The sequence below is a fragment of the Vanellus vanellus genome (genome assembly GCF_965231255.1).
Source record: "Vanellus vanellus genome assembly, contig: HAP1_SCAFFOLD_2274, whole genome shotgun sequence".
In the NCBI taxonomy this organism is placed as follows: Eukaryota; Metazoa; Chordata; class Aves; order Charadriiformes; family Charadriidae; genus Vanellus; species Vanellus vanellus.
This window is the reverse complement of record NW_028127246.1, coordinates 1-13,657: the sequence shown is the minus strand read 5'-3', so window position 1 is coordinate 13,657 and position 13,657 is coordinate 1. Positions and strand designations below refer to the sequence as shown.

Below are 13,657 nucleotides of genomic sequence, written 5' to 3'. Positions count from 1 at the left end.
GGTGATGGAGGGGACAATAATCCCCCCCCCCCCTAAAAAAAGCCAGACCCCCCCCAATGGGGAAACTGAGGCAGGGACTGGGAGAGGGACGCGGGGCAGCCCGGAGCCGGGGCTGTCGGCACCGGGGGCTGTTCTCCATCCCGGACACGCGGATAAGGAGCCGGGCGTCCCGCCAGCGCCGGGGATGGGGAAGGGGGGGGCAGCCAGCCCGGCACAGGGTGTCCCCCACCCCCCCCCCCCCCGGGGGGAAACTGAGGCACAGCGGGGTGGGGGGGGTGGGATGGAGGGTTTTTTTTGGGGGGGGGGCTCACGTCAGGGGCTTCTCCAGGCGGCTGCCGGCCGAGCCCACGATCTCGCCCAGCGTGCAGAAGGCTTGGCCCAGGAAATCCTGCCGGGGCCACCGTGTCACCGGGGTCTGTCACCGTCCCCAACCCCCTGCGGTGGTGGGGAACAGGGAGGGGGGGACGGGACAGCGGTGACAACGCCGCACTCACGTGTTTGGAGAGGTCGGGGCTCTTGGAGTCCACATCGTACCTGGGGACAGACGGGGACTCGTGGGTGAGGCAGCGGCAGGGGGGTGGCCTTGGGGACAGGGATGGACAGGGATGGGGACAGAGACGGGACAGGGACGGTTATGGAGACAGATGGGATGGGGACAGGTATAGGGAGAGATGGGATGGGGACAGGGATGGGACAGGGATGGGGACAGGGATGGGGACAGGGATAGTTATGGGGAGAGTTGGGGTGGAGACGGGATGGGACAGGGATGGTTATGGGGACAGAGATGGGACAGGGACGGTTATGGAGAGAGATGGGGTGGGGACAGTTATAGGGAGAGATGGGACGGGGACAGGGATGGTTATGGGGACAGAGATGGGACAGGGACAGTTATGGGGAGAGATGGGATGGGGACAGGGATGGGGATGAGGACAGGGATGGGACAGGGACAGTTATGGGGAGAGATGGGATGGGGACAGGGATGGGACAGGGATGGGGACAGGGATGGGGACAGGGATAGTTATGGGGAGAGTTGGGGTGGAGACGGGATGGGACAGGGATGGGGATGGGGACAGAGACGGGACAGGGACAGTTATGGAGACAGATGGGATGGGGACAGTTATAGGGAGAGATGGGATGGGGACAGGGATGGGACAGGGATGGGGACAGGGATGGGACAGGGATAGTTATGGGGAGAGATGGGGTGGAGGTGGGATGGGGACAGGGACAGTTATGGGGACCAGAAATGGATATGGGACAGAGATGGGATGGGGACAGCTATGGGGACAGGGATGGGACAGAGATGGGATGGGGACAGGGACAATCGTGGGGACAGGGATGGGACAAGGATGGTTATGGGGACAGAGATGGGCCAGGGACGGGAATGGTGATGGCACAGGAATGGGGACAGAACAGGGAGGGGGGACAGGGAGTGGATAGTGACAAGGACATGCCTGGGACAGGGCCAGACGCCAGCACCCGCCTGGCACCCCCAGGCGCGGGCGGAGGGGGAGGGGGAGGGGACGGGCGGGGGGGGGGACAGCGGGGACACTCACAGGTCGAAGCGGAGGTTCTGCTTCTCCTCGAAGAAGTAGTCGAGGACAAACTTGCGCAGGAAGTCGGGGTTCAGCGTGTTGTCAATGACCTCGGTCCGGCCAAACTGGGGGACACGGGGACACAGGGGACACGGGGGACATGGGGGGGTGGGGATACGGGGACACGGGGACACAGTATGTGGATATGGGGACGTGGGGACACAGGTATGGGGAGATGGGGGACATGGTGGGACCGGGATATGGGGACATGGGGATGGGGACATGGGGACACGGGTATGGGGACATGGACATGAGGGACATGGGGACATGGACATGGGGACACAGATAGGGACACATGGTGGGATGGGGATATAGGGACACAGGTATGGGGCCATGGGAACACGGGGACATAGGGACACGGGGACATGGACATGAGGGACATGGGGAACACGGGGACACGGGTATGAGGACACAGGGACATGGGCATAGGGACATGGGGGACATGGTGGGATGGGGATACGGGGACATGGGGACATGGGGACATGGGTATGGGGACACGGACATAGGGACATGGGGGACATGGTGGGACAGGGATATGTGGGGATGGGGATGGGGACAGAGATGAGATGGGGACGGGGATGGGGACATGGACACATGGTGGGATGGGGACATGGGGACACAGGTACGGGGACACAGACATGGGGACACAGGGACATGGGGACATGGACATAGGGACACAGGGGACACGGTGGGGCAGGGATATGGGGACATGGGGACACGGGGACATGGACATAGGGACACGGGGACATGGGTACGTGGGGACGGGATGAGCGGACGGAGGAAAAAGCCCGGAGTGGGGACGGAGCGGGGGACGGGGGGGGGGATGGGACACACATGTGGGGCGGGAGGTGCCGCGGGGGCGGGAGGGGAGCGGGGGCCGGGCACGGCGGGCACAGGTGCCCCTTTGTCATCGGGCGCGGGGGTGGCACCGCGTCCTGCCCAGCCCTCCCCCGCTCATTACCGCCCGGAGCCCCTCAATTAAGCGGCCGTTAATTACAGGGCGGCCGGCGGCGGGGCGGGGGGCGGGGGGCAGCGGGGGGGGCCGGGGCACCCCCAGGGGTGTCCCCAAGTGTCCCCTCCCCGGGCCGGGCCGAGCGCTGATTGGCCAGCTGGCTGCACGCCGGCGGCTGATTGGCCGGCTGCCCGGCGCCCCAACACGCTCCCCCGCGTGCCCATTGGCTGGCTGGCTGCGCCCCAGCAAGCTGATTGGCCGGCGCCCCGACATGCTGATTGGTTGGCGCCCCAGGGTGCTGATTGGCCGGCTGGACGGCACCCCGACATGCGGATTGGCTGCTGCACGCCGGCGAGCTGATTGCTCACTGGTGATTGGCCAACTGGCTGGCACCCCAACGTGCTGATTGGCCAGAATGAGACGTGCTGATTGGCCACCTGGCCATCACCCCAACATGCCGATTGGCCAGTTGGCCAACACCCCAACATGCTCATTGGTTGGTACCCCAATGCGCTGATTGGCCAAAATCGGACATGCTGATTGGCCACCTGGCCAGAACCCCGACATGCTGATTGGTCAGCTGGCTGGCACCCCAACATGCTGATTGGCCAAAATCGGACATGCTGATTGGCCACTTGGCTGCCACCCCAACATGCTCATTGGTTGGTACCCCAACGCGCTGATTGGCCAAAATCGGACATGCTGATTGGCCACCTGGCCAGAACCCCAACATGCTGATTGGCCAACATGTGATGTGCCTATTGGCCAGTTGGCCATCACCCCAACACGTGCATTGGTCAGTAGGCCAACATGCTGATTGGCCAACATCTGACATGCCGATTCGCCAATTGGCCATCACCCCAACGTGCTGATTGGCCGGCATCTCACATGCTGATTGGCCGCCTGCCCGGCACCCCAACATGCTGATTGGCCATCACTTTGACATGCCGATGATTGGCTGGCCGACCATCACCCCCGCATGCGGATTGGCCGGCGCTCCGACGCGTTGATTGGCTGGCCGAGCCGGGCACGCCCCCCGACGCGCTGATTGGCTGACAGCCCCTGCCACGCCCTGGGCGTGGCCGGTACTCACCTCCCGCCACGGCCCCCCGCCGGCGCGCTGGGTGTACAGCACACACACTGCGGGGGGCGCGTCGGGGGGGGGCCCACTCCCACCGCCCCCCCCCGGGCCCCCCCGGACCCCCCCCGCCCCTCCCCATCCCCCCGACCCCCCCAGACCCCCCCCACCCCCACTTTGGTCACCCCCTCCCACGACACCCCCTGATCCCCCCGCCCCCCCCCCGCCCCGACGACACCCCCCCTCCCCCGATCACCCCTTGATCCCCCGACCCCCCCCAGACACTTTGAACACCCCTCCTCCCCACGACCCCCCCCCCCCCCCCCAATCACCCCCTCATCCCCCGTGTCCCCCCCGGCCCCTCCCAGTCCCCCCGACCCCCTTGATCCCCCCCAGACCCCCCCCCCCCCCCCATCACCCCCTTATCTCCCGGCCCCCCCCAGACCCTCCATACACCCCCCGCCTCCACGACACCCCCCGATCCCTCGGCCCCCCCCGACCCCCCCGGACACCCCCCGACCCCCCCCCGGCCCCACTCACGGGGGTCCGACTTGGAGAAGGTGTCCTTGTCCAGGAGCTGTCTGTGGGGAGAGGGAGAGGGAGAGTGAGAGTGAGAGTGAGAGTGAGAGTGAGTCCGTGTGTGTGTGAAAGTGTGAGTGTGAGAGCGTGAGAGTGTAAGAGTGCGAGTGTGAGAGCGAGAGTGCGACTGTGAGTGAGTGAAAGTGACTGTGACAGAGTGAGCATGCGAGAGTGAAAGTGAGTGGGAGTGACACTGAGCATAATTGTGCATGTGAGTGAAAGTGAGTGTGACACTGAGTGTGCATGTGAGAGTGAGCGTGGCAGTGTGCATGTGTGAGTGTGAGTGTGCATGTGAGAGGGATTGTGTGAGAGTGAGAGTGTCTGTGTGTGTGAAAGTGTGAGTGTGAGAGCGTGAGTGTGTGTGTGAGTGTGCACCTGAATGAGAGTGAGTGTGAGTGTGAGAGTGAGCGTGTGAGAGTGAGTGACACAGTGTAATTGTGCATGTGAGTGAAAGTGAGTGTGACACAGTGTGAGTGTGAGCGTGACAGGGTGCATGTGTGTGTGCGTGAGCATGTGAGTGCGAGGGATTGTGAGTGTGGGTGTGAGAGCGAGTGTGTGAGAGTGACAGTGTGCATGTGAGTGTGAATTTGCGTGTGAGTGTGCACATGCCTGTGCATGCCGGGCTGTGCACGTGGTTGTGCACACACAGCTGTGTGTGTTGTGGTGTATGTTGTGGTGCAGAGATGTACGTTGGAGCGTGCACAGCTGTGTCACGATCCCCAGATGTATGTCAGGGTGTGCACAGATGTATGTCGGGGTGTGCACAGATGTATGTCGGGGTGTGCACAGCCATGTCGGGGTGTTCACAGCCATGTGTCGGGGTACACAGATGTATGTCGGGGTGTGCACAGCTGTGTCAGGATGCACAGCTGTATGTCGGGGTGTGCACAGCCATGTCTCATGGTGTGCAGGTGTATGTTAAGGTGTGCACAGCCGTGTGTTGTAGTGCACAGATGTATGTTGGGGGGTGCACAGATGTACGTTGTGGTGCACAGCTGTATGTCGGGGGGGAAACTGTACATCGGGGTGTGCACAGCCGTGTGTTGTGGTGCACAGATGTACGTTGAGGTGCACAGATGTATGTCGGGGTGTGCACAGCCGTGTGTTGGGACGTGCACAGCCGTGTCAGGATCCCCAGGTGTGTGTTGTGGTGCACAGATGTATGTTGGGGGGTGCAAAGCCGTGTGTTGGGGTGCAAAGCCGTGTGTTGGGGTGCAAAGCCGTGTGTTGGGGTGCACAGATGTACGTTGAGGTGCACAGATGTATGTCGGGGTGTGCACAGCCGTGTGTTGTGGTGCACAGCTGTATGTCGGGGGGGGAAACTGTATGTCGGGGTGCGCACAGCCGTGTGTTGTGGTGCACAGCCGTGTGTCGGAGCACACAGTTGTATGTCGGGGTGTGCACAGCCCCCCCCCCCCCCTTCCCCCGCCCCTTCCCCCCCCTCCGCAGCGCTCAGCCCCGTCCGCCCGAGGGGACTCTCCGGTCCCGGTGGAGCGGGAGGAAAATAGGTCGGAGCGGCCGCAGACAGCGCGGGGGGGGCGGGGGGGGGGACACGGCCGGGGGGGGGGGGGGGGGGGCACCCGCTGCAGCCGGGGGGGGACACGCACCCAGCACGGCCGGGGGACCAGGGACGCCCCAGTACCCCGACCCAGTGGGCCCCCAGTTTGCAGAGAGGGGGCTCCGGGGGGGTCACACAGCAGATTCAGCCCCACCACCGGGGGGGGGGTCGGTGGCATTTCGCCCCCCCCCCCAACCCCCCGGACACCATTCCCCCCCCCCCTTCAGCGCCCCCAGTGCCCCCAACGCCAGCTCCCAGTACCCATGTCCCTGTGTCCCCCCCCCCGAGCTGGCACCTACATTAGGGACTGGTATTACTGGGGGGGACTGGGGGGAACTGGGGGGGGCAGGGTCCTGTCTCCGAGGGACGCGGGTGACACCCCCTGCCACCCCATAACCCCCACCCCGGGGGTCCCCACTCCCTGCACCCGCCCCAGAGCCGTCCCCCCCACCTCCCAGTACCTCCCAGTGCCTCCCAGTGCCATCCACTTCTGTTCCCCCCCAGCACTCCCACTATCCTGCACCCCCCCCCCAGTGCCCCCGCTCTCCCAGTGCTTCCCAGTGCCCCCTGTTCCCAGTGCCCCCCCTCCCCCCGAGTCCCTCACTCCCCCAGTGCCTCCCAGTACCCGACACCCACAGTACCCCCGGCTCTCCCAGTGTCCCCCACCACCGAGCACCCCCCAGTCCCGACACCCCCAACCACCTCCCGCTCCCCCAGTGCCCCCCAGCGCTCCCCGTTCTCCCAGTATCCCACAACGCTGACTGCCTCCTGCTCCCCCAGTGCCTCCCAGTGCACCCCAGTGCCTCCCAGCATCCTACAACGCCAACTGCCCCCCCGCTCGCCGCTGTCTCCCAGTATCTCCCAGTCCCCTACAATGCTGACTGCCTCCCGTTTCCCCAGTGCATCCCAGTGCCTCCCAGTGCTTTCCACTACCCAGCAACGCCGACTGGCCCTGCTCTCCAGTGCATCCCAGTGCCTTCCAGCATCCTACACCAACTGCCCCCCGCTCCCCAGTGCATCCCAATGCCTTCCAGTGCTCAACAACACTGACCACCCCCGGCTCCCCAGTGCCTCCCAGTATCCTATGCCAACTGCTCCCCGCTCCCCAGTGCATCCCACTGCCTCCCAGTGCATCCCACTGCCTCCCAGTGCCCGACAACAACGACCACTCCCGGCTCCCCAGTGCCTCCCACTATCCTACACCAACTGCCCCCCGCTCCCCAGTGCGTCCCACTGCCTCCCAGTGCCCGACAACAACGACCACCCCCGGCTCCCCAGTGCCTCCCAGTGCCTCCCAGTATCCTATACCAACTGCCCCCGGCTCCCCAGTGCCTCCCAGTGCCTTCCACTGCCCGACAACGCTGACCACCCCCGGTTCCCCAGTGCCTCCCAGTATCCTATGCCAACTGCTCCCCGCTCCCCAGTGCATCCCACTGCCTCCCAGTGCATCCCACTGCCTCCCAGTGCCCGACAACAACGACCACTCCCGGCTCCCCAGTGCCTCCCACTATCCTACACCAACTGCCCCCCGCTCCCCAGTGCGTCCCACTGTCTCCCAGTGCCCGACAACAACGACCACCCCCGGCTCCCCAGTGCCTCCCGGTGCCTCCCAGTACCCGACAACGCCGCCTGCTCCCCGCCGCCCCCGGTTCTCGCTCCCGCCGGAGCCCCGGTACCTGCAGGACACCGTCAGCTCCACCCGGGTGGCCGGGCCGGGGCCGGGGCCGCTGCCCGGTTCCGGGGCGCTCAGGCCCGCCATGCCCCGGGCTCCGCCGTTGTCCCGCTCCGGCCGCCCCCGCGCCCCGGCACCGGCACCGGGAACGGGATCGGCTCCGCCCCGGGACCGCCCCCGGCCCCGCCCGGGGCTCCCGGCCCCGGCCCCGGCCCCGCACCGAGGGGCTGCCCCCGTGGTTCCTACGATACCGTCCCCGGGGGCCGCCGGGACCGCCCCCGGGACCGCCCCCGGGATCGCCCCCAAATCCTCGGGATCGCCCCCAGACCCCCGGGACCGCCCCCGGCATCGCCCCCGGGACCGCCTCCAGAGCCCCGGGACCCCCCCCGGGACCCCCGGCATCGCCCCCGGTACCCCCTCCAGAGCCTCGGGACCCCCCCGGCATCGCCCCCGGTACCCTCCCAGCTATCGCTCCGTACCCTCGGTACCCCAGTGCCCCCCACCCCCACCCCCCCAGTGCCCAGGGAGAGCCCCCAGTCCTCCCAGTCCCCTCTTAGCTGGACCCCCTCCAGTGCCCCCCCAGCCCCATCACCTGCAAGTCCCCCACTGCGCCCAGTAGCTCCCAGTCCCACCCCCGCACCACCTCCAGTATCATCCAGGGGCTCCCAGTTCTCCCAGTCCAGCCCCCAGTACCCCCAGTGCCCCCACCCCCGCCTCCCCCAGACCCACTCCCGTGGCCAAAGGGATGAGGGGGGCACCGGGGCAGGGCTGTACTGGGGGCACTGGGCAGACTGGAAGCCAGACTGGAGCCCCCCCCCCCCCCCCCGCCTGCCGCAGCGCAGGTGTTATTGTAGGTCCTACAGAAACAGCAAAGGGCCCCGGGGTGGCTCTGGGCCCCCAAAAGCCATCGGGGGGGGGGGGGGGGGGACACCAAGTCCTGGGGGGGGACACAGTGTGTGTGCATGGGGACACCATGGGGACAACAGGTTTGGGGAGGGGGGGACAGCACTGTCACCCCCCTCCCACCCACCTGAAGCCCAGTGACCCAATGTCCCTGTGATGGGGGGACATCCTCGGGGGTCCCAGGACACTTTTTTTTGGGGGGGGGGATGGGACGGGACATGGGGGGGGGGGGCTGGCAGCACCTTTCCCCCTCCTCAGAGCTGGGACAGGGAGGGGGGGTAAATTGGGGTCTTCTGTTTCCCCCCCCGGGGCAGTTGGGACCGGTGACAGCTTTGTGTCCCTAAGGCTGGGGGGGGGGGCACACTTCCCTGGGGGGGGGACGACGACACCCACACCAAAAGCCATAGTGGGGGGACACCAAGTCCTGAAGGGGGGGGGGACACACAGACGGATGGACAGTGTATGTGCACGGGGACACTGGGGGGAGATCAGATTTTGGGGGGGGGAAGGGGGGGGGCAGCACTGCCACCCCCCTCCCACCCACCTGAAGCCTGGTGACCCAGCGGGACACCCCCAGGGGGTCCCAGGACACTTTAGGGGGGGACACAGGGACATGGGGGGACACAGGGACACCCCAGAGCTGGGGTGAGGAGGGGGGGTAAATTGGGGTCTCCTGTGTCCCCCCCCGCACCCCCCCGGGGTGTCCCTAAGGCTGCACCCTAAAACCCCCATTCCCTGGGGGGGAGCGGGGGGACACGACACCCACAAACCCCTTTGGGTGGGCAGGGGGTGGACACCCTCCCTCCATCCCATCCCATCCCATCCCATCCCATCCCATCCCATCCCCACGAACGATGGGGACACCTCCTCCACCGCCGCCCCCCCTCCCGCCCCCCCCCACGAAAAAAAATCCCACCACAGTGAGGGGGCGTCACCACTTCCCACCTCTTTTATTCCAAACTGGGGTGGGGATGAGGAAGGGGAACCACACATGACACATGGCCACCACCATCCCACCACCACCACCGCCGTCGCCGTCGCCGCTACCCCGAAGGAAAAGCCTTGATGACCTTGACGTCGTCCAGGGGTCGGTCCTGGGCGTTGGTCTCCACCATGGCCAGGCGCCCCAGGACCCCCATGCCCTGACACACCCTCCCGAAGATGCTGTGTTTCCCGTCCAACCACTGCGCCGGACCCAACGTCAGGAAGAACTGGCTACCGTTGGTGTCCGGCCCCGCGTTGGCCATGGCTAAGATGCCGGCGCCTGGGATGGACAGGTGGACACCGTTGATGTTCTGCTTTGGAGGTTTTGGGGTTTGGTTTGGGTTTTTTTTTTTTTGTACGGTTTTGAGGGGGTTTTAGGGGGTTTTGACTTGGGATTATGGGAGATGATGGTGCTCCATGGAAGGGGTCTTGGGACATGTCACCCCATGGATGAGGTCTTAGGGGACGTGGGAGAGATGCCACCTCATGGATAAGGTTTGGGCAACAAGAGGGACATGCCACCCCATGGCCAAGGTCCTGGTGTCATGAGGGATATGCCAACCGATTCATGAGGTCTTGGGGGACGTGTCATCCCAAGACCAGTCTTCTGGGGGTCATGCCACCCCATGGATGGGGTCTTAGGGGACGTGGGAGAGATGCCACCTCGTGGATAAGGTTCTGGTACCATGGAGGACATGCCACCCCATGGTCAGGGTCCTGGGGGACATGCAACTCCATGGATCGGGTCCTAGGGGACATGAGAGACATGCCACCCCATGGCCAAGGTCCTGGTACCATGAGGGATATGCCAACCCATGGATGGGGTCTTGGGGGACATGCCAATCCATGGCCAAGGTCCTGGTATCATGAAGGACATGCCACCTCATGGATAAGGTTCTGGCATCATGGGAGACATGCCACTCCATGGATGGGGTCCTGGGGGACATGCCACCCCATGGATCGGGTCTTAGGGGACATGTAGGACATCCCACCCCATGGCTGAGGTCATGGGGGACATGTCATCCCCATGGCCAGCCTCCTTGGGACATGCCACCCCACGGCCATAGTCTTGGTATCATGAGGGACATGCCACGCCATGGATGGGGACTTGGAGGACATGGAGGACAACTCACCCCATGGGTCTTAGAGGATGTGGGAGACATCCCACCCCATGGCCAAGGTCCTGGAGGTCATGGCACCCCATGAGGGGGGTCCTGGGGGACATGGAGGACCTCCCACCCCATGAGCAGGGTCCTGGAGGACATCCCACCCCATGGCCAAGGTCCTGGAGGTCATGCCACCCCATGAGTGGGGTTCTGGAGGACATCCCACCCCATGGCCAAGGTCCTGGAGGTCATGCCACCTCATGAGTGAGGTTCTGGGTGACATGCCACCCCATGAGCGGGGTTTTGGGGGACATGGAGGACCTCCCACCCCATGAGTGGGGTCCTGGAGGACATGGAGGACATCCCACCACATGGCCAAGGTCCTGGAGGTCATGCCACCCCATGAGTGGGGTCCTGGAGGACATCCCACCCCATGGCCAATGTCCTGGAGGCAATGCCACCTCATGAGTGAGGTTCTGGGTGACATGCCACCCCATGAGCGGGGTTTTGGGGGCCGCGGGGGCCACGCTACCCCATGAGCGGGGTCCTGGGAGTCATGGAGGACATCCCACCCCGTGGCCAAGGTCCTGGAGGTCATGCCACCCCATGAGTGGGGTCCTGGAGGTCATGCCACCTCATGAGTGGAGTTCTGGGTGACATGCCACCCCATGAGTGGGGCTCTGGGTGACATGCCACCCCATGAGCGGTGTTTTGGGGGATGCGGGGGCCACGCTACCCCATGAGCGGGGTCCTGGGAGTCATGGAGGACATCCCACCCCACGAATGGCACCTCCTGGTACCGCATTCTACTCACCGGTGAACTTCAGCTCGGGGTGCAACTCATCCTCAAACTGTTTCCCGTAGATGGAGGCACCACCGCGACCTGGGGACGGGAGGGGGGACGGGGATCAGCCGGGGGGAGGTTGTGTCCCCCCCCCCACCAGCCTCGAGGGGACACCGGTGGGGGAGGACACCTACACACCCCCCACGTGCGACGGTTGTCTCACCGGTGCCGGTGGGGTCCCCTCCCTGCACCATGAAGTCCTTGATGACGCGGTGGAACTTGGTGCCGTTGTAGTAGCCGCGGCGGCAGAGCTCGGCGAAGTTCTTGCAGGTGCGGGGGGCGTGCTTCCAGTACAGCTCCAGCACCAGCGCCCCCATCCTGCGCCCCCACCAGCACCGGGGGGGGGGGGGGGGGAAGGGGGGGGAAAAGGGGGGGGAAAAAGGAGGGGGAAAAAGGAGGGGGAAAAAGGAGGGGGAAAAAGGAGGGGGAAAAGGGGGGGGTGGGTCACGTCATGCTGCCTCCCCCCAAAACAAACACCCCCCCCCAAAACACCACCCCCCCAACAAACACCCCCCCCAAACAAACACGCCCCCACACACACACCCCCCCAAACAAACACCCCCCCAAAACACCCCCCAAATCAAACACCCCCCCAAACACCCCCAACAAACACCCCCCCAACAAACACGCCCCCAACAAACACACCCCCCAAACAAACACCCCCCCAAAACACCCCCTACAAACCAACAAACACACTCCCCCAACAAACACACCCCCCCAAAACAAACACCCCACCCAAAAACACCCCCCCAAAATCAAACACCCCCCAACAAACACCCCCCCAAACAAACACCCCCCCCAAAACAAACACACCCCCCAACAAACACACCCCCCCCCAAAACAAACACCTCCCAAAACACCCCCAACAAACACCCCCTCCCCAAAACAATCACCCCCCCAAAACACCCCCTCCCCAAAACAAAACACCCCCCCAAAACACCCCCCCAAAACCAAACCCCCCCCAAAACACCCCCCAACAAACACCCCCTCCAAACAAACACCCCCCCCAAAACAAACACACCCCCAACAAACACCCCCTCCCCAAAACAAACACCCCCCAAACACCCCCCAACAAACACCCCCTCCCCAAAACAATCACCCCCCAAAACACCCCCTCCCCCAAAACAAACACCCCCCCCAAAACACCCCCTCCGCAAAACAAACACCCCCCCAAAACACCCCCCCAAAACCAAACCCCCCCCCAAAACACCCCCCAACAAACACCCCCCCCAAAACAAACACACCCCCCAACAAACACCCCCCCCCAAAACAAACACCCCCCCAAAACACCCCCCCAAAACCAAACACCCCCCAAAAACACCCCCTAACAAACACCCCCCCCCCAAACCAAACACCCCCCCCCCCAACAACCCCCCCCCCACACACACTGGGGGCTCAGACCACACCAGATGGGGGGCAAACGGGGATCACTGGGACTGGGGGGGGGGGTGGACCCAGGGGCTGCCCGGTACTGGGGGGGTCATAAGGGGCTGTCTGGTAGTGGGGGGGCACGGCTGGAGGCTGTGCGGTACTGGGGGGATACACAGGGGGCTGTCCGGTACTGGGGGGGGGGACTGGGGGCTGTCCGGTATTTGGGGGGGTCATAGGGCACTGTCCGGTACTGGGGGGGGACGGGACAATCAGGGGCTGTGTGGTACCGGGGGGGCTGCCCGGTACCGGGGGGGCTGGACCCAGGGGCTGTCCGGTACCGGAGGGGGGTGTCACTGGGGACTGTCCAGTACCGGGGGGGGGGGGGACTGGGGGCTGTCCGGTAACGGGGGGGTAACGGGGGGCTGTTGGTACCGGGGGGTGGACCCAGGGGCTGTCCGGTACCGGAGGGAGGGGACCGGGGGCTGTTCGGTACCGGGGGGGTTACCCAGGGGCCAGCCGGTACCAGAGGCTGTCCGGTACTGGGGATACTGGGGGTTAATGGACACCGGGGGGCACCGGGGGCTGCCCGGTACTGGAGAGGGGGACCAGGCGCTCTCCGGTACCGTGGGGGTGGGCCTGTCCGGTACCGGCGGGGAGGGACGCAGGGGCTGTCCGGTACTGGGGGATAATGGGGGCTAATGGACACCGGCGGGCACCGGGGGCTGTCCGGTACCGGGGGACACCGGGACTATCCTGTACCGGGGGTCACTGGGGGCTAACGGGTACCGGGGGAGGGACCGAGGTGTCCCCGGTACCGGAGGAGGAGCCGGGGGAGGGGGGGGGTGGCGGGGGGCTGAGGTGGTGGGCGGAGCCGACCGGTACCGGTACCGGGAGAGCGGCCCCTCCCCTTACGTGGTCTCCATGGAGACGGTGGGCGGCTGCCAGGAGTCGGGGCGGGACGGCGGCCATGACACCGCTGCTGCTGCCGGCGGCGGGCGGCGGCGGAAGGAAGGACCCG

At 65.4% G+C, this 13,657-nt stretch overlaps 2 protein-coding genes across 2 annotated transcripts; both read right to left on the bottom strand.

Annotated features, from left to right (window-relative positions):
- Positions 1 to 307: 307 nt before the first annotated feature.
- Positions 308 to 7,518, bottom strand: LOC309685416 (copine-5-like; the record flags this gene model as incomplete). Its single annotated transcript, XM_082501182.1, has 6 exons — positions 308 to 388; positions 495 to 534; positions 1,554 to 1,657; positions 3,638 to 3,684; positions 4,163 to 4,203; positions 7,436 to 7,518. 6 exons carry the CDS (start codon positions 7,516 to 7,518, stop codon positions 308 to 310), a joined length of 396 nt encoding a protein of 131 aa, XP_082357308.1.
- A 1,739-nt stretch (positions 7,519 to 9,257) lies between these two features.
- On the bottom strand, positions 9,258 to 13,608 carry PPIL1 (peptidylprolyl isomerase like 1; the record flags this gene model as incomplete). Its single annotated transcript, XM_082501183.1, is given in 5 exon segments — positions 9,258 to 9,598; positions 11,239 to 11,307; positions 11,432 to 11,586; positions 13,552 to 13,592; positions 13,594 to 13,608. Coding segments are annotated over 5 exon segments (501 nt in total). The 3' UTR covers positions 9,258 to 9,377.
- Positions 13,609 to 13,657: the final 49 nt, after the last annotated feature.